The sequence below is a fragment of the Carlito syrichta genome, unplaced genomic scaffold (assembly GCF_000164805.1).
Source record: "Carlito syrichta isolate Samal-C Ts95f unplaced genomic scaffold, Tarsius_syrichta-2.0.1 Scaffold312194, whole genome shotgun sequence".
Taxonomy (NCBI): Eukaryota; Metazoa; Chordata; class Mammalia; order Primates; family Tarsiidae; genus Carlito; species Carlito syrichta.
Window position 1 is genome coordinate 220,379 of NW_007256290.1, and position 22,691 is coordinate 243,069.

At 48.2% G+C, this 22,691-nt stretch overlaps 2 protein-coding genes across 3 annotated transcripts in view; both read left to right on the forward strand.

Moving 5' to 3' along the window:
* LOC103272233 (dehydrogenase/reductase SDR family member 1) overlaps positions 1-5,116 on the forward strand; it is a 9,573-nt gene extending 4,457 nt beyond the window's left edge. For both annotated transcript variants that reach the window (XM_021718441.1, XM_008069714.2), the window contains 5 exons: positions 2,859-2,991; positions 3,367-3,513; positions 4,061-4,130; positions 4,483-4,563; positions 4,710-5,116. In XM_021718441.1, coding sequence (XP_021574116.1) covers positions 2,859-2,991; positions 3,367-3,513; positions 4,061-4,130; positions 4,483-4,563; positions 4,710-4,846 — 568 coding nt within the window. In that variant the 3' untranslated portion in view covers positions 4,847-5,116. The remainder of the gene's footprint in view (positions 1-2,858; positions 2,992-3,366; positions 3,514-4,060; positions 4,131-4,482; positions 4,564-4,709) is intronic.
* A 7,911-nt stretch (positions 5,117-13,027) lies between these two features.
* On the forward strand, positions 13,028-21,841 carry LOC103272234 (dehydrogenase/reductase SDR family member 1-like). Its single transcript, XM_008069715.1, has 9 exons — positions 13,028-13,110; positions 13,539-13,712; positions 15,528-15,671; positions 15,809-15,888; positions 19,394-19,526; positions 19,816-19,962; positions 20,802-20,871; positions 21,224-21,304; positions 21,447-21,841. Exons 2-9 carry the CDS (start codon positions 13,563-13,565, stop codon positions 21,581-21,583), a joined length of 942 nt encoding a protein of 313 aa, XP_008067906.1. The 5' UTR covers positions 13,028-13,110; positions 13,539-13,562; the 3' UTR covers positions 21,584-21,841.
* Positions 21,842-22,691: the final 850 nt, after the last annotated feature.

The window sequence follows — 22,691 nt, forward strand, 5'->3', positions numbered from 1 at the left end:
GTCTCAAACCCGCAGGCTCAGGCAATCCACTCACCTCAACCTCCCAAAGGCGTGGGATTACAGGCTGAGCCACCGAGCCCGGCTGTGTATATTTTTTTAATTGTGAAAAAATGTTACGACCAGTATAATCTTATCCCCTTCGGTGCCATTACTTCCTTCCTTACCTATTATATAGCTCCAGTTAGTAGCCTGGTATATATTCTTTCAAATTTTTACATAAATGTCGCCCATTCTTTTTATTTATTATTTTATATTATTTATTCATTTATTTTGAGTAGGTGTCTCACTCTGTCACCCAGACTGGAGTGCAGTGGCATACTCACAGCCACCACAACCACAGCTTCTATCTGCTGGGCTCAGGTGATCCTTCCCCTTCAGCCTTCCAAGGAGCTGGAACTATAGTTGTGTACCACCATGCCCAGCTAATTTTTTTTTTTTTTTTGAGTTGGAGTCTCACTCTGTCACCCCGACTGGAGTGCAGTGGCCGCTCCCGGCCACCGCAGCCTCAACCTGCTGGGCTCTGGCAATCCTTCCGCCTCAGCCTTCTGAGTAGCCGGAATTACAGGCATGCGCTACCATGCCCGGCTGATTTAATTTTTTTATTTATTGAGGAGACGAGATCTCGCCACGTTTCCCAAGCTGGTCGCAAACCCATGGGCTGAGGCAATTCTCTCACCTTAGCCTCCCAAAGTGCTGAGATTAAAATGTGAGCCACCACACCTGGCTTCCCATTCTTTTTAATATTTGCAAAATCTTCAGTTGTGATGAGATACTTATATATCTATTCCTTTATTTGTTACAGCAGTGGAATACTTGGGTCAAAGAATATGTACTTTTTTTTTTTTGAGTTGGAATCTCACTGTGTCATCCAGACTGGAGTGCAGTGACATGCTCACAGCCACTGCAGCCTTGACCTGCTGGGCTCAGGCAATCCTTCTGCCTCAGCCTTCCAAGTAGCTAAAACTACAGGCACGCGCTACCACGCCCAGCTTATTTTTTGGTTTATTTATTGTAGAGACGAGGTCTCACCAAGTTGCCCAGGCTGATCTTGAACCGCTGAGCTCAGGTAATCCTCTCACCTCGGCCTCCCAAAGTGCTGGGATTACAGGCTTGAGTCACCATGCCCGGCTTAGAACTATGTACTTCTTAAAGATTTTTTTTTTTTTTTTTGAGTTGGAGTCTCACTCTGTCACCCAGATTGGAGTGCAGAGGCCGCTCCCGGCCGCTCCCGGCCACTGCAGCCTCGACCTGCTGGGCTCTGGCGATCCTTCCACCTCAGCCTTCCAAGTAGCTGGAACTACAAGCGCACGCTACCACACCCAGCTAATTTTTGATTTTACTGTAGAGATGAGGTCTCACCAAGTTGCCCAGGCGGGCTCAGGCAATCCACTCACCCCAGCCTCCCAAAGTGCTGGGATTACAGGCTGAGCCACCGAGCCCGGCTCTTCTTAAAGATTTAATGAACATTATCAAAATGTCCTCCAAAAGGATCCCACCAATTTTTAATCTCAAGGCAATGAAGGGGAATATCTGTTTCCCCATGTTTCCAACCATACCAGACAGTATCAGGCCACTCAGATTGGCAAACTTTGCCACTCTGATAGGCCCGAGATTTACAAAGATGGTTTTAATTCATACTTCTTTAACTGTTTTTGAGGTTGAGCTTCTTTCCCTTTGTTTATTGGCTATTTATTCTTTTGTTAATTATGTTTGTGTTGTTATTTTTTCCACATCAATTTATAAGAGATCTTTGTACAACAGATGCCTTTAGTATATATTTTATAAATATTCTTCCCAATTTATCACTCATTTTTCACACATACAACTTTCCCTGCTCTCTGTATATACACAAGATATACATGTATGTTTGTATTTGTGTGTGTAGATATATGTATCTGTGTCCTATTTTTAAAAATTCCAATCTGTCACCCTTTTATAGTTTCTATCTTGGTGTAATGCTAAGAAAAGCCTTCCCAGCTCAAGTTTATAAACAAATTTAGTCACCTTTTTTGGGGTACTTTTGTGCTTTTATTTTTTTATATTTAAATCTTTGATCATTTTGGACATCATTTTGAAATAACAAATGGAGAGCCAGTCCCCAACTTGTGTAACTGTTATTTGTCCCAAATCCATGTACTGAATGACCCATGTTTTCACATTGATTTGATGTGTTTCCCTCATAGTACATTGTGTTCTTACTTACAATTAGTTGTAATCATAAAATATTTTGTTTCATTGATTTATCTGTCTATTATGACAGTACTCTGTTCTTTTAACTATTAGGTCATTGTCCATTTTTAAATGGGCCATGGCAGAGGTAGGGCAAGCAAACCCCACCACCACAAGACATTGTTCTTTTTTCAGCCTTTTCCAGCTATTCTCACATGTTGATTCTTATCATTAGTCTTTATATTATTTTCTTAATTTCTGTAATAAGTCTTAATGAGACATAACTCAAACTGACTGAGTCAATGGATTAATATTTGTAGAACTCCATCTTATATGTCGTTCTCCTTACCATTGAACTATTTTGTCTGTAATTGTTCTTTTATAGTCTTCCCATGTAGACCCTATACATTTCTTTGGTTTTTTTTCCCTCCTTGAACTATTTTGTTTGTAATTGCTATTGTGACAGAGCTTTTTTCTTCCATTATATCTTCAAAGATTGTGATTTCTCATCTGTCAGTGGTTAATTTGACAATCTTCCTCTCAGAATGTGGCCTCAGGCCCCTGATTCCTAGGGTTGCTGCCACCCAACACAGCCTACAACCAACAGAGGGCAAAGGAAGCTTCCAGGAACTGCACACTCAGACCAGCACTAAAATGTTTCATTCCTTCTTCCCTGCCCCACCTTCTAGAGGCCACTACTTGTGCTCGGTGTACGGGGCACGGCTGATGGTACCAGCTGGCCGGGGTCTCATCGTGATGATCTCCTCTGCTGGGAGCCTACTGTATATGTTCAATGTTCCCTATGGCGTGGGCAAAGCTGCGGTGAGGACCTAAGGGCATACAAGTAGGGGAAATATAAAACAGTGATGGGGGCAACCTCTTCAAGTCCCCTCTCACTCTGGGAGCTTTTCTGTCCTCTCAATAAATCCTACTTTCTAAAAAAAAAAAGACAGTGATGGTACCTATAGCTCATGAGCTACAGTATTCAGAGGTCAGAATGGGTACCTCCCAGCTGCCTTCTCCACAAAGAGTGCCTGTACTTGGAGTAGGCATCACACTGGGGTGGGTGGGCATCTGAGATCTCAGGGCTCCTGAGAAGGGGAAAGGGCTGGAGGACTCCCAGCAAAGAAGGGAGGGGAAGGGAGGAAGATAACATGCCAGGTGCCCTGACCCTCACCCCACCTTCTGTTTCCACAGTGCGACAGACTGGCTGCTGACTGTGCCCTTGAGCTACAGTGCCACGGGGTCAGCTACGTGTCTCTGTGGCCAGGGTTAGTGCAGACAGAACTGCTGAAGGAGCATTTGGCAAAGGAGGAGGCCCAGAAGGATCCCCTGTATAAGCAGGTTGGCAAGAGGAGGGCGAGAACGCAGAGAAATCAACCTCTCCATCCTCAATGGCAAGACACTAATAACAAGAGCAAATACTCCCATACTGGGTGTTTACTGTGGCAGACACAGGGCTGAGCCCAGTACACACATTATTTCCTTTAGTCATGTGAGAAACTATCTATATTTTACAGATGGCAAAACTGAAACCCAGAGAGGTTAAGAAACTTGTTTAAGATCACATATGTCATAAGTGGAAAGGCTGTCTGGCTTCAAAGAAAATGTACTTGATCCCCTCACTGAAGTAGCCTAGAAAGTCCAGACAATAGTTGACAATACAAGATCTTTCCACTTGGGATAAGCAGTGGGTCCTGGTGCCATGGTACAGGGCTCGCCTGCACTTGGGGAGGGGTGGCTATGGCACCTGCCAAGACATTGGGTCTTGCAGGTCATGCACAAGGTCTTTGACCTCTCTTTCTCCTGGAACAGTAATTGAAAGGAGATGGAGAGACTTGAGTGCTGCAGGTGGAAATTAACCCTATATTTCTCTGCCCCTGTGTTTCAGTTCAAACAACTTTTCTCATCGGCGGAAACCACAGAAATGAGTGGCAAATGTGTGGTGGCTTTGGCAACAGGTGAAGAGGTTGGGAGCAGCGGGCAACCAGGGAAGGCATAGAGGATCTGTAGGGTGGTGGCAGCCAGTGCCCAGATCTGGTTCATGGGTGGTTGAAGAATATACCCTTCTTTTCTCTGGCTTTCAGAGGCCAAGTGGTCAGAATTCCCAGTTTGAAGCTTGGAAGCTTTAGGAACTGCCTTCTGGGAGGTGTGGACAACAGCCAGAGACCCAAGAGCCTTTCTAGAAACAGAAGGAAACAGTTCTCCATGGCTCCTGAGTCTGTCCCAGTGGTGCTCTGACCAACTGGGCCCAAACCTTGTCACTCTGTGCACTTTCATGCCTGCCATCTCTAACTGCCTTTGTGCCCACAGACCCCAATATCCTGAGCCTGACTGGTAAGGCGCTGCCGTCCTGTGACCTCGCTCGACGCTATGGCCTTCGGGATGTGGATGGTAAGAGCTCTGACCTAGCAGCCAGCCTTGACCGCTGTTCCTTCTGTTCCCTGCTCACTCCTTCTCTCTCCATCTCCCCAGCCCTGGTTGAGGTGTCCAAAGAGTGGGAAATGGGATTCTAACCCTGCTCTTCCTATTGTCCCCAGGCCGTCCAGTCCAAGACTATTTGTCTGTGAGCTCCGTTCTCTTGCATGTCCCCAGCATGAGCTGGCTGGCTTCCTACTTGCCTGGCTTTCTCCGCGTGCCCAAGTGGATTATTACTCTCTATACCAGCAAGTTCTGACCTCCTGGCATGAAGCAACATCTCTGCTTCTCCTATCACTGGGCTGGAGTGGTTATGGAACAAAGTAGCATTTCTTACCCACCCATACCTTTGATATGGAGAAGGCATCTACTGTGTATCCATAGTGAGTTCTGGGACCCTCATAGGTCCTTCTTGTACCTTTGTTTCTCTTGTCCCTACATTTACCTTTGCCTCAGTATTGAAAAATGCTCTAGCCGGGTGTGGTAGCGCGCGCCTGTAGTTCCAGCTACTTGGAAGGCTGAGGCGGAAGGATCGCCGGAGCCCAGCAGGTCGAGGCTGTGGTGGCTGGGAGCAGCCACTGCACTCTAGTCTGGGCGACCGAGTGAGACTCCAACTCAAAAAAAGAAAAATGCTCTGGGGGCAAATAAATGTTTTGTTTATCCTTCAATTTTTTTTTTAGTGCTGATTCTGTGCTCAGCAGGGTGTGAAGGACTTGGGAGAAAGACACAAAGATATACAAATATGAAGGTTTTCAGGACAAGGCGCCTTTCTTCCAGACCTGTTTCTTCTCTTCCCTGCAGTGCCTGTTTCCTGTGCCCAGCTGGGGTGCAGGGTCATTTCACAGCAAGAAGCAGCCACTTCACCCTGCTACCTCTGCCTCATTGCACCATGTCTTCAGGGATGCCTGCTACCCCTCTAGCTGGGCCTGACCTCTGACTGAGGCCCAATCCAGTGAGGGCAGGTTCCTTGGCATTAATGATTTTCTGGAATTTGGGGAGAAGGTACTACCTGAATCCAAATGAGGGACTGGTGAATAGACATGACACACTTTTATCCTTCCTATCAGATGGTACCACCTAATTGCTTTCAGCAGAACTGATTACACAAGCCCTATAGGACTGCCTTGCCTGATCATAGGGCCTTCCCAACCTGTGGCCAGGCCACAGGGGGCATGTTCCCAAGAAGAGCTACGGCGTTGTGAACTAAGGCATTGATTGGAACCTTTCAGCCAGCAGTCAAAATGACCAGCCAAGTTGATGAGATGGCTGCTATAAATCAAAGGAGCAGAGATAGCTTCCCTTCTTTGAAACCTGCAGGGTGAGAGCAGAGGCTTCCCAATGATGCCCACTGGGCCTACAGAATCTGTGATCTTCCTATGGCTTTCTGGTGAGCTCTCCCAGTTACTGCTCCTGGGGTGAGCAGGAGTGGCTCACCAGCTTGTAAAGATTGCTGGTGTGCCTGTCTTCCATGATTGCATTCAGGGACTTCAGGAGGCTGCTTGAAGTCAACCCTGGCAAGGTGGTATATATACCACAAAAGTCCACAAATGCTACTAATCAGGGCTTTTTTTTTTTTTAAGAGAGAGAGCTGACTTATCAATATGTGACATGTAGGGCCTTTGGAAACACCTACCCAAACATCACTATTGGCTGATTGCACCCAATTAAGATCACAGTGACCAGATTTCCTCAGTACTCCCTCACCCCCTTGCACTTACTACCCTAAATTCTGTTATCCCCTGAGGTTGGGGAGGTCCCTGCAATGCCTGGTTCCTGTGCCCCACTGGGCAAGGGGCAGAGGCAGTTGCCTATATGGTATAAAGAAGAAGGGCCTCAGGCTAACTCCAGCCTTCCACAGCTCTCACTAAAAGCCTCCATGGAGCAAATATGTGCACCGTGGCATTGTCTTGTAAAGGCCACAAGGTTTTATGGGAGAAGCATGGGCTTCAAGGATGTACAAACTTGCATGCAAATCCTGACTCCACCACTTTAGGAATTAAATGAAATAATATACATAGTACATAGTCACTGAAATTGTCAGTTCCTTCACTCAACACATAAATTTAACTACCTGCTCTGTACCAGACACTATTCCTGGCTTTGGGATACAGCAGAAAGAGCAGGAACCAAGGCAGACCAGGACCCACCCCACAAAATACATTCATTTCAGATTTTAGAAATCATCCAGAACTTCCACTCATTGAAGGAGGTAAGTAAACTGGGGCCCCAAGAGTCCTTGTGATGTGAAGTTAGACCTCAGTCCTGGAATCACAAGAAAACAGGGAACAGTGCTCTTTATACCACCCTGTTTCTGTCTGACAAGTGTTTAGTGAATTTAAAAGAAAAGAAAAGAAAAAAGTAGAAGTACAGAGTTCTGAGGGAGTGGACCATGGACAGTCACTTTTGATTGGAGATAGGAGGCAATCAGGATCTGAGAAGCTTCATACTAGAGAGCCCTAGGACATTTGGGGAATCAATATTCACTCAAAAAAACATTTATTTTTCACATACTGTTTTTCCAGCACCACACTAGGCACCAGGGAAGGCTAATTAAACTAGATGGACATGGGTGCTGTAGTCAAGTTTACCCAGAGTTCCCTGAGAACACAGGAGGAAGGAAGTGATACTAACCTGAGGTTAAAGGAAGGGGGCAGGGGATAATTTTTTTTAAAAAGGCAGGTGCCAGGGACAAAAGTGGCCAAACAGCTAGAAGTTCAGTATGGCTTAAATTTAGATTTGATATGGGACATTTCCAGAGAAAAGAGAGTAAAGATACATGATAGAGATTTAAATTGTGAGCAATATGTCTCCACTGTGACCTATCTTAGCCATTGAGTGATTAAAAAGTGATCCCAGGGGAGACCAGTAAGAGAGGAGGTGAAACCAAGCAAGAGTACCCTCTCAGCTGCAGAGAGTAGCTTCTGCAAGATGCAAGGGAACTAACTACTCCAGAGTGTAAGGCCTTGGAGTAGTCTCAGTCTTGGGAGAGGCTTTCCCAGGCTTTCATTCCTACCACCACTGACACCCAGGGCAAAGGCAGCTCTCCAAGAAGGGTTGCAGGTATCGGTCTTGGAAGCACAGAGGGGAGTGTCATGCACAAAAATGGGAAAAGGAGGTCCTTGGGGGATCTGGCAAGAGCACAGTCAGCTACAGGAGGATCTATTTTCTTTTTCTTTTTTTTTTTTTTTTTGAGTTGGGGTCTCACTATCACCCAGGCTGGAGTGCAGTGGCACGCTCACGGCCACCACAACCTCGATCTACTGGGTTCAGGTGATCCTTCTATCTCAGCCTTCCAAGTAGCTGGAACTACAGGCATGCACGACAACACCTGCCTAATTTTTCTTGATTTGTTGTAGACACAGTGTCTCACCAAATTGCTCAGGGTGGTCTCAAAACCCTGGGCTCAGGCAGTCCTCTGGTCTCCACCTCCCAACGTGCTGGGATTACAGGCATGAGCCACCATGCTGGGCTTATTTCCTTTTTCCTTTTTAATCCTAACCACTAGACCACCAGGGATGCAAGAGGATTCAACCAGAAGCATGGCATGATCAGATTTGTATTTGAGGAAACTCACTAGGACTGAGACATGGGGAGGATGGACCAGAGGGAGAATAGTCAGGCACCAGAGGAACAGCCAGTAGACTGGCCCCGTATCAGCATCCCCAGGCAAGTGATGCAATGGAGGGGTGGGCTGAGGAGAGATCATGGGAGGGAAAGTCAAGAGTCTGGGGACCTGAAACTAGTGTGGAATTGCTGCAGTGGCAGTGGTCCCTGGCATGAGGGACCATGAAACCAGCAGTAGGCACAGAGAAAGAAAGAATGTGCCTGGGCAGCAAAGGGGAAACCAGCTGCCTGGCTGGGATGCAGCCCATCCCCACTGGACCAAACCCAGGTACTTGTCGGTCCTGGGAAGATAGGTACTTCCCTAAAGGAGGCTAGGGAGAGACGAGATCTTTATTTTTCATTGCAAATCACATTTTCAGGGTAGCACTTTCATATGGCTCAGAACCCAAAAAGGCATAGGTGCACAATGAAAATCTCCCTCCCATCCCTGCCCATTACTGCTGAGTTCCTGGTCCCCAACCCAGAGGCAGCCAGTGCTGCCATATTCCTGGGTGGCCACAGAGGGCCCATGCCTGCATGAGCAAACATCTAAGCATATTCAGAGAAGCGATTTGACTACATGCACATCTGGCTTCTCTTTCTCCAGCTGAAGGGTGGTAATTGTCTGATTTCTGAGGCCTGGCCCTTTTGTCCCACTTCTAAGAGGACCTAGAGACCCCACCCTATCCCAGGCCCTGATGCAGCTGCTCCCATCACCAGAAACTTCCCCACCAGTAAAAAGAGAGTGTGTGGGATGGCTTAAGCAATAGAGAATAATGGCCACAAAGAAATAGCATGAATGTCAAAAGAGATCAGCCTAGGTGGCCTGGCCCAGCCCTGGTCTCTTTCGTGGAAGTGAACTCACATCATGGCTGTGACATGCATGTCACACAAAAGTGATTCCTTTTTCTAGAGAAACTGACCAAGGGTTAGAATGTCAAAATGAGTCTGACTGTGGAGACTCAGTCCCCAGGGTATCCCCATGGATGTGTGCTCTGACCAGTCAGTCTGCACTAAACTGGAAGGTGACGGAGGCAGATGCTGGACCAAGGGATCTGAGATTCCGGCTAAGAGCAAAGTCAACTCCTGAAGGCCCTTTTGGGCCCATGAATGGAAGAGGAGCTCCCTGGTAGGCAAAGAAAGTGGTGAGACAGCCAGGCACAGTGGCTCACACCTGTAATCCTAGCACTTTGGGAGCCAGAGGCGAGAGGATTGCCTAAACTCAGGGGTTTGAGACCAGCCTGGGAAACTTGGCAAGACCTTGTCTCTACAATAAATAAAAAAATTCCGTGAGCGTGGTGGCCAGCGCCTGTAGTTCCACTTGGAAGGCTGAGGCTGAAGGATCACCTGAGCCCAACCGGTCGAGGATGCGGTTGCTGTGAGCATGCCACCGCACTCCAGCCTGGGCAACAGAGTGAGACTTCATCTCAAAACAACAAAAAAAGAAAGGGGTGAGGTAGCCGGGCTTGGTGGCTCAGCCTGTAATCCCAGTACTTTGGGAGGCTGAGGTGAATGAATTGCCTGAGCCCGCGGGTTCGAGACCCGCCTGGGCAACTTGGCGAGACCTCATCTCTACAATAAAATAAAAAATTAGCCGGGTGTGGTAGTACATGCCTGTAGTTCCAGCTACTTGGAAGGCTGAGGTGGAAGGATTGCTGGAGCCCAGCAGGTCGAGGCTGCGGTGGCCAGGAGCATGCCACTGCACTCCAGTCTGGGTGACAGTGAGACTGTAACTCAAAAAAAAGGGGGGGTGAGGTAACACGAGGGACAGTGAGGTGGGGATTCAGGTACAGGGAATGAATGATGAGCATGCACCAGGGCCCCACAGGAACTGGAGCCCAAGGGACAAACCAAGACAAGGTGGTAGGGCCCAGAGTTGCCCTTCTTCCTTCATCATTCTGGCTCCTTCCCACCCACAACACTCAAAGGCCTTGACACCGTCTCTGTGAGGCATCACATGAGGCATCTCATTTCTTAAGCTTTTGGCCTCCTCATCCCTGGGGCTACCCCCCACCATGACCTCAGGACATTTGCCAAAGTCCCTTCTCCATCACCTGCAGTCCCTGGTCATCCCCACTGAGCTGGTCCATCCCCTCCTCCCTGGGCCCCTCTGCTTACACCTTCTCAGGCTTCCCATCCTTTCACTACTCCTCTTGACTCCACAGCCCTTGTAACATGCCTATACCTTCTGGCCCCTTCACTCGAATATCCTCCCTAGCCTTCAACTCCCAGTCAGCTGGTGCCTTTTACAGCTTGCTCTGTGTCCACACCTGAGCAGGATGGGATGGGTGGGTACAGGCACACCTCATAAGACAATGATCCAGTTCCCAACATGATTCCAGTTCTAGTCATGAAACAATTATACAATTATGGCGAGACCATGGGTGGGGACTCAAAGGAGCAGAAGGATCACCACAATCAGGTTCCTCCACAGGCTGGGCATGACCCTGTTCCATTCCAGTTTCACCTTCCTGAGGATGCTACACATTCTTGTCCCTCCGTCAAAGGTCACCTCTATCTCAGCTCCTGCCTGCAGGCAAGGGGCATCCTTGCCCATCTGTGTCTATCCTGAGTCCCTGCCTGATACTCCTTCATGCCCCCTCTACATATCCATTGGTGCCCCTACCCGGGGATCATCCCTAAGCCTCATGGCCCCCAGTTTGAGCAGTAGAGGAGGCAGGATTCCCCCCAGGACTGAGCAGGGCTAAGGAGGTGCACAGGCTGGAACTTCTGCCATGCAATATCAAAGACAAACAGCCAGATATGGGTTAAGGCAGTAAAAACAGGCTTTATTCAGTAACTACTGACAGCAGGAGAAGGAGCTGAACTCCATTCTGGTTTGTCCACAAATTATTTGGGCATTTTGAGGAGAGGAGTGAGGGAGTGAGAAGGGGTTGATAGAGTCAGAGTAAATGGGTTGAGACCAGTTGTTTCATTAGCTGGCAGTTCTAAAAGGGTTCTGTCCTCCACAGAGACTGGGGGCAGGTCTTAGAGTTCTTGATGACTACATTTCAAAGGAAGGAACTGCCGCTTCGAGTTGCAAGAGATACAACATATTTACAATTGTAAGCTCTTTTAGTAAGTGCTCTGAGAGAGGGAGGTTAGTGGTCTGGTATCAGGTGTTGGCTAGAACAAATAATAAATCCTCCTGGGCACATTGTGCTTTCGCAAACAGGCATTTTAAGGGGGGCTGGGGTCATTCCAGAGGTCATGGTTTGGTCAAGTCTCTTGGTGATTTGGACAAAGTTGCTCTGTGCTGAGAGTTCTTCAATTCTCAGTGGGATGCGCTGCCAGCTGTCCTTATTAATGGGGAGTTTGGTGGAGATAGGAACACTTCCTTACACCCTTGGAAATAGAGAAGCCTGCGAGGAATGCTGGGAAGGAGGGAGAGGTAGGAAGTGGGGTCAGTTTTCTGCAATTTCTGTTAGCAAGTACCAACACATATGCCCTTAGCGAGTGAGAAGGTCTTGGCTATCCTCTCACTGCAGAGGTGATTCCATAAGAGACAAGCAAAGCCTGAGCATGCCTAGAGGGACTCGTGCAAGAAGGAGCACAGGTGACTCAGCTTTGGCCTTTCACTGTCAATTTAACACTGCAAGAGACCCGTGTGCTTATAGGGGCTCAGAGAATTTAGGTTTATTGGCACCTGCAATGCCCAAAGCACTCTACCTAGGTCTTACTTAAACTTTTAAACTGCCACATGAAGTAAGTACTCTCCTACAGCCGAGGAAACTGAAGCTCAGAAAAGTGGTGTGACTTGTTCAGGATTGCAAGACTTTACAGCGAAAGAGTCGATTCAACCAATCTGTGCCACCTCTCTCACTTACATCATGCTGCCTATGCTGCCTGGTTTTTTGTTTGGTTTTAGTTGTGGAGTTCTTTTATTTTTGGCAGAGGAAGGGTTGTGGACTTCTCAAAATAGTGAATGCATGTTTGACAGAAGGGTTTCAAGGGACTGAACCCCAACAGTTCCTGGGGCATCTCACTGCCAGTTCTGTTCGTGGACAAGGCTAGGGGCCTGAGCTCCACTTCCTTCAAAATATTTGCACCATCAGCTTGGAAAGGCGAGGAAATAAATATTTTAAAGAGGCTTAGTAGAGAATAAGGTTATGTTTCATCACTTAATAAAGGGGCAGGGGCCAAGGAAGAAGACAAAGATAATAAAACTAAATCCCCACATCCTAGTGACCCCCGAAAGTTTTCTTGCCTGTCCTAGATTTTATGTTCCTGAACTAACACCTGAAATTGCTCTCTACCTCGTTCGCCAGTCTCGGGATCCTCTTTCAGCTCGAACAGCGCGCGCCGGAAATACCCCAGAGCTTAGGGGCTCAGGTGGGAGCGCTCATCTGAGTCGGCCGGGGTCGCCGCTCGCAGCCTGCTGAGGGGCACCCTGAGCCCTTGGTCCCGCGCCCGTCAGCCACCAGCTAGGAACCGAAGCCCCATCGTATGCGGGAGCGCGGCCCCAACCCCACGTGTGCTTCGGGACCTCTCCGACTGCAAAAACTTCCTGAGCAGCAGATTGACCCCCAAAGTCGTCAGGTGGGCACAGGTCCACACAGAGTTTTAAAAGTCCGCCGCGCTTCCGGCGCAGAGGTTACGTCATAGTTCCGCGACGAGCCCAGCCAGACAGGTTGGTGTGTCTCCCAAATCGCTCCGCCCTTATTTACCAGTCGGAACTTCGACCCAGGAACCCGCCCCCTCTGCCCCAGCCCAGAACCGCCTACGGTCCTAGGAGGCCATCCTTGAGCCCTGCCTTGCAAGTCGCCAGCTCAACGCAGGCCAGAACCCGGACTTCTACCCTAGCCCTGTAATCTGCCCCAGACGTAGTCACTTCTGTTCCTGCGGCCGGAACAAAGTTCCCGGACTAGAGGTGTGGCGAGCTAAGCGGCCCGAGGACCCCAGAGGCAGCACAGGAGGCAGGTAAGGTGCGCAAACGCCTCCCACTTGGGCCTCAGGGTCTCCGGGCTTCGCTCACACCCCCCCGACCCGTAAGCCACGACCCTGGCTGGGCCAGATGATGACAGGCCGGGGCCCTGAGCTCCAGGAGGCCAGGACTTGACTTGCACTCCCCGCGAGAGTCTGCAGAGCCAGATTCCCCCACCCAGGCAGCCCCGTGCAGAGAGTCGCACTAAGTATCCACTCCACCAAGGACCCTTTCACTCACTGGTCCTCCGTGAAGGGACAAACTGCCTTGCCCTGGTCTCTGCACTCAATTGTCCCCTTTTGAAACTTCTTTCTTCTCAAAGGATTCGGAAACCTTGGCTCCCCCTCTTATCTATCCCTAGTGGGGTCCTCCACTCCACACAAAATCTGCAGACTTCCCTCAGAGCAAGTCTTTGCTTCCACAGGCTCTCCCCCTTTATCTGTGAGTCATGGCAGCTCCCATGAAGGGCCAAGTGTGTGTAGTGACTGGTGCCTCCAGAGGTATTGGCCGTGGCATCGCCTTGCAGCTCTGCCGAGCAGGTGCCACAGTTTACATCACTGGCCGCCATCTGGACACCCTTCAGGACACTGCTAAGGAGGTGAGTGCTTCCTCCAGCACCACAGCTGGGGACACTACCTGAGGGAGCCCTTCCATTTAACCACCCCCTTTCCTGATCCTTACCTGAAACCATAATATTACTCAGCAAGATGTATTTACCTAAGGTAGAATATATAAGCTCCATAAATAACTTCAGGTAAGGTCGAATTTCGGCATCAAATGAGTTTTATGAAAAAAACTTTGTGTTTGAGAGTTTCAGAGATTTTGCAATTGCAACTAAAGGTTTGTGGACCTGTGCTTTCCTCTATTTTAGGCAAGACTTTATTCAGCTGTATATTTTAATTTGCATTTTTGACTGGATTTAATTAAATATTTGAGTCTCCATAATTTGCCTGGCACTATGTGAAGCACTGGGGTTACCAAGACTAATAAGATATAATTTCAGCTTTTAAAAAATGGAGTTCAACTAGGTGTGGTGGCTAACGCCTATAATCCCATCACTTTGGGAGGTGGAGGCAAGAGGATTGCCTGAGCCCAGAGTTTGATACCAGCCTGGACAACTTGGCAAGACCTCGTCTCTACAATAAATCAAAAAAATTAGCTAGGCGTGGTGGCACATGCCTGTTTTTCCAGCTATTTGGAAGGCTGAAGTGGAAGGATCACCTGAGCCCAGCAGATCCAGGCTGCAATGGCCATGAATGTGCCACTGCACTCCAGCCTGGGCAACAGAGTGAGACTCCGACTCAAAAAGAAAAAAGATAGAGTCCAAAGGAAGTAAGGATCAGAAACCAATTATTTCAATATAATGTGAATATAGTAAATTCTAAGGGGAAGATATGCAAACAATGCTCTAGAAATATGGAAGGGGCCAGGCCCCTAGAAGCAGAGTGTGGTTAGGAGAGTGGCTTGGGAAAGCCTTCTCATAGAGGTAGTTCTTGAACTGAGTCTTGAAAGATGTGTGCGAAAGGAAGTTAGGGGAAGCATTTCAGTAGAGGGAGCTATACATGAGCAGAGAGGGACAGTGGGGAGAGAGAGAGGATGTTGTGAGGCAAAGTGAGGGAGAAGTGGTGAGTGAGAGGCTGGAGAGGAAAGAGTCTTGGAAGACCATAGTAGATACTTAGGTTTTATTCTCAGAATTGGTGATCCAAGAGAACATTTTAAACAGCTTTGTGTTTTAGATAGTTCGTACTGGCTGGACCATAAGGAGTAAATTCGAGACAGAAAGACTGGAGATCGAGTGAGTAGTTAAGGAGGCACCACAGTAGTTCAGGCAAGGGGCGGTGGGCAATAGGGTGGGACTCAGAGCATGGATTTGAAGAAGAGGAAGATTGTTCTTGGATAAGGTACTCTTCTTCCTCTATCTTTGGAGAATGGGGCACATTTGTAGACAGCAAGACAGTACAGGAAGTAGAAAGAGTTCATCCCTAATAGTTTGGATTACCAGCAGTAGCAACGATGGAGTGGAGTAAGAGGGCTGGGATTGAGTAGGGGGTTCCAGGTGAGTGGTGAAGGGCATGACTTGGAAATAACCAAGGAAAAGGATAGCTGCTATGTCTCAAGAGCAAACTCCATGCCTTCCTTGTTCTTACCCTCTACTTGCAGGGTACAATCCCCTGCACATGATAGACCTCAGTAAATCCTTGTATATTATTAAACCTGAGATCCTAATTCACCTGATGGGCAGGACTATCGTTCCTGAAAGTCCTCAAAACACACACCAGAGGGCAGTATTGCCTGCCCACTGGCCTCAGATGCTGGCTTTCTTATGATTGCCTTCTCAGTTCTCAGGCCTTCTTTGCTTGGGGGAGTTGTGTTGTGTCTCAGCTTGTGTGTGACTATCTCCTGTCCCTCTCAGGCACAATCTCTTGGAGGCCGATGTGTGCCCGTGGTGTGTGATTCAAGCCAGGAGAGTCAAGTACAAAGGCTGTTTGAGCAAGTGGATCGGGAACAGCATGGGCGCCTGGATGTGTTGGTCAACAATGCTTATGCTGGGGTCCAGGTACCCTTTGAAATTTCCTCACCTCCTTCTCTAACCCTTAGTTCTCATGCCTACTCATTGCCTCTTCTGGCTACCCAACCTCTCACACCTTCCTGCCTTCAGATCATCCAATCAATTGTCCTCTCTATACCTTCCAGGCGATCCTGAACAACAAGGAAAAGGCATTCTGGGAAGTCCCCGCCTCCATATGGGATGATATGAACAATGTTGGACTCAGGTGAGTGCTCCCCTTACCCCACTACCAGGGCCCAGACTCGGTCATTTAGTCAGCTCCACAGCCTGGGCCCTTCCCCATATGCCCTCTCCTTTTCCTTCTGGTCTTGCTCATCTGTTTTTTTTCCCTCCTGTTCCATTTATCTCGATTATCTCAGAATAAGTGCCGCTCAGGTGAGTCTGTACCTAGGAATCAACTTTTGCCTCGTACTGTCAGTAATTTTCATTTGAACAAGCCCTTGGCCTTTCTCCTGCCTCACTCTGCCCATCCAATTGCAAGACCCAGAGGGAGCTGCCTCCTCTCTGGAAGGCACATAGCCTTTAGTATATTTTTTTGAAAATAGTTAGATGGAGAAATTGTTTTGTTTTACGTCAAGAGAAGGTTAATAAAAAAGAAAAGCACCAGTCCTCTTTAGCCTCCACACTCTCACTCTAGATCCACAGACAAGGTCACTCCCAGGTCAGAGTTGGAAGAGCAGAGTTCTCACAAGGTCACACATATCTCTGGCACAGGAGTGAGATGTAACACAGTATTTGGAATTATCCCAGCATAATAGGCACTGGTAATGTCTTTTTTTTTTGTTACTGTTGGAATAATGTTACCCTCTCATATAATTAAACTACACTTTGCGGATGTGATCTGCCACCTGTGAGAGTAACCCAGGATATTGTCTGCAATCCCATGACTGATACATATAAGAATACCTATTATTCCAATTTCAGTACCCTGTCGACAATCCCAAGCAGCAGGATTAGAATGCTGTTGTAAATTCCAAAGTGGAAGGGGAAGGAAGATTGTGAAGATGGAGGGGAATGATCAGCCCAAAAGCAAGAAAGTAAAACCCTTGGAGCTAGAAACTGGTCATGCCCACCTCCATAGCTCTCCAAAGAGAGGTGCCCTCCACACCCTCATCTCTTGCAGCTGAGGTTTGAAACCCAAAGTAGAGGCTTGAGACAGAAGTTCAGACCCCAGACCCTGAGCCCTCATGAATTCTCCAAGGTAAAGGCCACTTTGTGAGCCCCAGGCAGCCCACTAGCAACTCTTCCTACCCACCCACCCCCCTGTACTTTTACTGCCTTTCCTGTACATCACTTTTTCACTGAAACTGTAACTCTACTTCTTTTCATTTGATGGGTCCTAACTGTTCCCCATGCAAAAGATACATGTGTATTTTTGTTAATTGTAGAAAAATGTGAAGACCAGTATAATCTTATTCTCCTCACTGCCCTCCCTTCCTTCCTTATTCTATTATGTAGCTACAGTTAGTAGCCTGGTATATATTCTTTCAGATTTTTCACGTAAATATCTCCCATTCTTTTTTTTTCCTTGAGTTGGAGTCTCACTCTGTTGCCCAGACTGGAGTGCAGTGGCCGCTCCCGGCCACCGCAGCCTCGACCTGCTGGGCTCCAGCAATCCCTCCACCTCAGCCTTCCAAGTAGCTAGAACTACAGGTGCATGCTACCACGCCCGGCTAATTTTTGATTTATTGTAGAGATGAGGTCTCGCCAAGTTGCCTGGGTGGGTCTCAAACCCGTGGGCTCAGGCAATTCCCTCACCTCAGCCTCCCAAAGCGCTGGGATTACAGGCTGAGCCACCGAGTCTGACTTTTTTTTTTTTAATTGGAGTCTCTCTCCGACGCCCAGGCTGGAGTGCAGTGGCACACTCACAGATACCCCAGCATCGACCTATTGGGCTCAGGCAATCCTTCTGCCTCAGCCCTCCAAGTAACCAGAAATACAGACGCATGCTACCAGGCCCAGCTAATTTTTTGGTTTATTGTAGAGATGAGGTCTCGCCAAGTTGTCCAGGCCATTCTCAAACCCGTGGACTCAAGCAATCCCCTCACCTCGGCTTCCTAAAGTGCTGGGATTACAGGCTTGAGTCACTGCGGCCGGCCAATATCTCTTATTCTTTTTAATACTACCAAAATCTTCAGTTGTGATGAGATACAATAATTTACATACCTTTTTCCTTTTTTGTTAAAGCAGAATAATTACTGGGTCACAAAATATGTACTTAAAGATATAATAAACATTATCAAACTGTACTTCTTAAAGATGTAATAAATATTATCAAACTGTCCTCCTAAAAGACCCCACCAATTTTTAATCTCAATGTAATGAAGAGGAATATCTATTTCCCCATGTTTCCAACCATACCAGAGAGTATCAAGCCATGTAGGCAGGCAAACTTTGCCACTCTGATATGCACAAGATATACAAAGATGGTTTTATTTTTTATTTTTTTGAGTTGGAGTCTCACTCTGTCACCTGGGCTGGAGTGCAGTGGCACGCTCACAGTTACTGCAGCCTTGACCTGCTGGATTCAGGCAATCCTTCCACTTCAGCCTTTCAAGTAGCAGGAACTACAGGTGTGCACCACCATGCCCAGCTAATTATTTTTGATTTGTTATAGAGACGAGGTCTTGCCAAGTTGCCCAGACTGGTCTCAAACCCCTGGATTCAGGCAATTCTCTCGCCTCCACCTCCCAAAGTGTTAGAATTACAGGAGTGAGCCACCGCACCTGTCTCAAAGGTGGTTTTAATTCATACTTCTTTAATTGTTTGTGAGGTTGAGCTTCTTTTCCTTTGTTTATTGGCTGTTTATTCTTTTGTGAATTGTCTTTGTGTTTTTAAGTTATTCTTTTCACATCAATTTACAAGCGATCTTTGTAGAACAGATGTCTTTGGTATATGTTTTACAAATACTTTCCCCAATTTATCACTCATTTTTCTTTTCTTTTTTTTTTTTGAGTCAGAGTCTCACTCTGTTGCCCAGCCTGGAGTGCAGTGATTGAGACATAACTCAAATTGACTGAGTCAATGGGTTAATTTATGTAGAACTACGTTTTATATGTCAGTTCTCCTTACCTTTGAATGATTTTGTCTGTAATTGTTCTTTTATAGTCTTCCCATGTACACTCTATATATTTCTTTCTTTTTTTTTTTGAGTTGGAGTCTCACTCTGTTGCCCAGACTGGAGTGCAGTGGCCTCTCCCAGCCACCGCAGCCTCTACCTGCTGGTCTCTGGCGATCCTTCTGCCTCAGCCTTCCGAGTAACCGAAATTACAGGCATGCGCTACCACGCCCGGCTGATTGTTTTATTTATTGTAGAGATGAGGTCTCGCTGCCCAGGCAGGTCTCGAACCCACGGGCTCAGGCAATCCACTCACCTCAGCCTCCCAAAGGCGTGGGATTACAGGCTGAGCCACCAAGCCCGGCTTATATATTTCTTAGGTTTGTTTTCTCCCTGAACTATTTCATTGTAATTGCTATTGTGACAGAGCTCTTTTCTTCCATTACATCTTCTAAAAATTGCTATTCCTCATCTGTCAGTGGTTAATTTGACAAGTTTTTCTCTCAGAATGTGGCCTCAGGCCTCTGATCCCAGGTTCAGCAGCAACCCTACGCAGCCTACAGCCACCAGAGGGCAGAGGAAGCTGCCAGGAGCTGCACACCCAGGCCAGCACTAACATGGTTCATTCCTTCTTCCCTGCCCCACCTTCTAGAGGCCACTACTTGTGTTCAGTGTATGGGGCACGGCTGATGGTACCAGCTGGCCGGGGGCTCATCGTGGTTATCTCCTCCACTGGGGGCCTACAGTATATGTTCAACGTCCCCTATGGCGTGGGCAAAGCTGCGGTGAGAACCTAGCGGCATAGGAGTTGGGGAGATATAAGACAGTGATGGTACCTATAACTCATGAGATAACAGTATTCAGAGGTCAGAATAGGTACCTCCCAGCTGTCTCCTTCACAGAGAGTGCCTATGCTTGGAGTAGGCATCACACTGGGGTGGGTGGGCAGCTGAAATCCCAGGGTTCCTGAGAAGGGGAGAGGGCTGGGGCACTCCCAGCAAAGCAGGAATGGGAGGGGAGGAAGGTTACATGGCCGGGTGCCCTGGCCTCCACCCCACCTTCTGTTTTCCACAGTGCGACAGGCTGGCTGCTGACTGTGCCCATGAGCTACGGTGCCACGGAGTCAGCTATGTGTCTCTGTGGCCAGGGTTAGTGCAGACAGAACTGCTGAAGGAGCATATGACCAAGGAGGAGGCCGAAAAGGATCCCCTGTATAAGCAGGTTCGTAATGGAGGGCAAGAACGCAGGGCAATCAGTCTCTGCATCCTCAATGACAAGACACTAACAACAAGAGCAAATACTCCTATTCACTAGGGTGTTTACTGTGTCAGGCACAGGGCTGAGCCCGGTACACTCATTATTTCCTTTAATCCTGTAAAGGAGATACTATCTTTATTTTATAGATAGCAAAACTGAAACCCAGAGAGGTTAAGAAACTTGTTCAAGTCTGGGCACAGTGACTCATGCCTATAATCCCAGCACTTTGGGAGGCTGAGGTGAAAGGATTGCCTGAGCCCACGGGTTCGAGACCAGCGTGGGCAACTTGGCAAGACCTCATCTCTACAATAAATCCAAAACTTAGCCGGGCATAGTGGTGCGTGCCTGTAGTTCCAGCTACTTGGAAGGCGGAGGCGGAAGAATCGCCAGAGCCCAGCAGGTTGAGGCTGCGGTGGCTGGGAGCATGCCAAGGACCTGGGCAAGAGAGTGAGACTCCAACTCAGAAAGAAAAAAAAAAGTATTCAAGGTCATATATGTCATAAGTAGAAAGGATGTCTGGCTCCAAAGCCCGTGCACTCGACCCCCATACTGAAGTAGCCCAGAAAGTCCAGACACTAGTTGGCACTACCAGATACTTCCACTTAGGAAAGGCAATGGGTCCTGGTGTCAGGGTACAGGGCTCACCTGGACTAGGGGAGGAGTGTCTCCAGCACCTGCCAAGACATTGGGTCTTGCAGGCCATGCACGAGGTCTTTCTCCTAGAACAGTAGTTGAAATGGGATGGAGAGACTTAGGCCCTGTGCTTGAAAATTAACTTTATATTTCTCTGCTCTGTGTTTCAGTTTAAACCACTTTTCTCATCTGCGGAAACCACAGAAATGAGTGGCAAATGTGTGGTGGCTCTGGCAACAGGTGAAGAGGTTGGAAGCAGCGGGCAACCAGGAAGGGCATGGAGGATCTGTAGGGTGGTGGCAACCAGTGCCCAGATCTGGTTCATGGGGTGATTGAAGAGTATACCCTTCTTTTCTCTGGCATTCTGAGACCCAGTGCTCAGGATTCCCAGTTTGAGGCTTGGAAGCTTTAGGAACTGCCTTCTAGGAAGTGTGGACAACAGTCAGAGGCCCAAGAGCCTTGCTAGGAACAGAAGAAACGATTCTCCAGGGCTTCCGAGTCTGTCTCAGTGGTGCCCTGACAAACGGGGCCCAAATCATGTCGCTCTGTGCACTCCCATGCATGAAATTTCCAACTGCCTGTGTGTCCACAGACCCCAATATCCTGAGCCTGAGTGGTAAGGTGCTGCCATCCTGTGACCTCGCTCGACGCTATGACCTTTGCGATGTGGATGGTAAGAGCTCTGACCTGGCAGCCAGTCTTAAAATGTTGTTCCTTCTGCTCCCTGCCCACTTCTTCTCTCTGTCTCCCCAGCCCTGGTTGGGGTGTCTGAAGAGTGGGAAATGGGATTCTAACTCTGCTCCTATTGTCCCCAGGCCGCCCAGTTCAAGACTATTTGTCTGCGAGCTCCGTTCTCTCACATGTCCCCAGCATGAGCTGGCTGGCCTCCTACTTGCCCGGCTTCCTCCGCATGCCCAAGTGGATTATTTCCCTCTATGCCAGCAAGTTCTGACCTCCCAGCCTGACGTTACAACTCTGCTTCTCTTCTCATTGGGCTGGGGTGATTGGGCCTATCTTGTGGAATAAAGCAGCATTTCTCACCCACCCATACCCTTGATATGAAGAGAAGGCCTCTACTGAGTGTCCATGGTGAGTTCTGGGGGCCCTCATAGGTCCTTCTTGTGCCTTTGTTTCCCTTGTCCCTACATTTTACTTTTTGCTTCAGTATTGGAAAATGATCTGGAGGCAAATAAATGGCTTTCTCCTTCAATGTGTTTTTGAGTGCTGATTCTGTGCTCAGCAGGGTGTGAAGGACTTGAGAGAAAGACACAAAGATGTACAAATATGAAGGTTCTCAGGACAAGGCGCCTTTCTTCCAGACCTGTTTCTGCTCTTCCCTACAGTGCCTGGTTCCTGTGCCCAGTTGGGGCACAGGGTCATTTCACAGCAAGAAGCAGGCATTTCACACTGCCACCTCTGCCCCATTGCACCATGTCTTCAGGGATGCCTGCTACCTTCTAGCTGGGCCTGACCTCTGGCTGAGGCCCAAGCCAGTGAGGGCAGATTCCTTGGCATTAATGATTTTCTGGAATTTGGGAGAAGACACTGCCTGAATCCAAGTGAGGGACAGTGGAATAGCCTTGTCCTGACACATTGTCATCCATCCTCTCACATGGTACCACCTGAATTGCTTTCAGCAGGAGTGACTGCACAAGCCGTATCGGGCTGCCCTGCTTGCTCATGGGGCCCTCCCAGCCTGAGACCAGGCCACAGGGGCTATATTCCCAAGAGGAGCCAAGGCATTGTGAGGGAACCTTCCAGCCAGCCGCCTAGATGACTAGCCAAGGTGATGAGATAACTGCTGTTAATCAGAAGAGCAAATATGGTTTCCCTTCTGTGAAACCTGCAGGGTGAAGCCAGAGGCTTTTCAAGGCTGCCCACTGGGCCTGCAGAGTCTGTGATCTTCCTGTAGCATTCTGGAGTCAGCTCCCAGTTACTGTTCCACGGGTGGGCAGGAGTGGCTCACTGGTTTGTAAAAGTTGCTGGTGTGCATCTCTTCCATGACTGCACTCAGGGACTTCATGAGGCTGCTTGAGATTAGACCTAATGAGAGTATATAT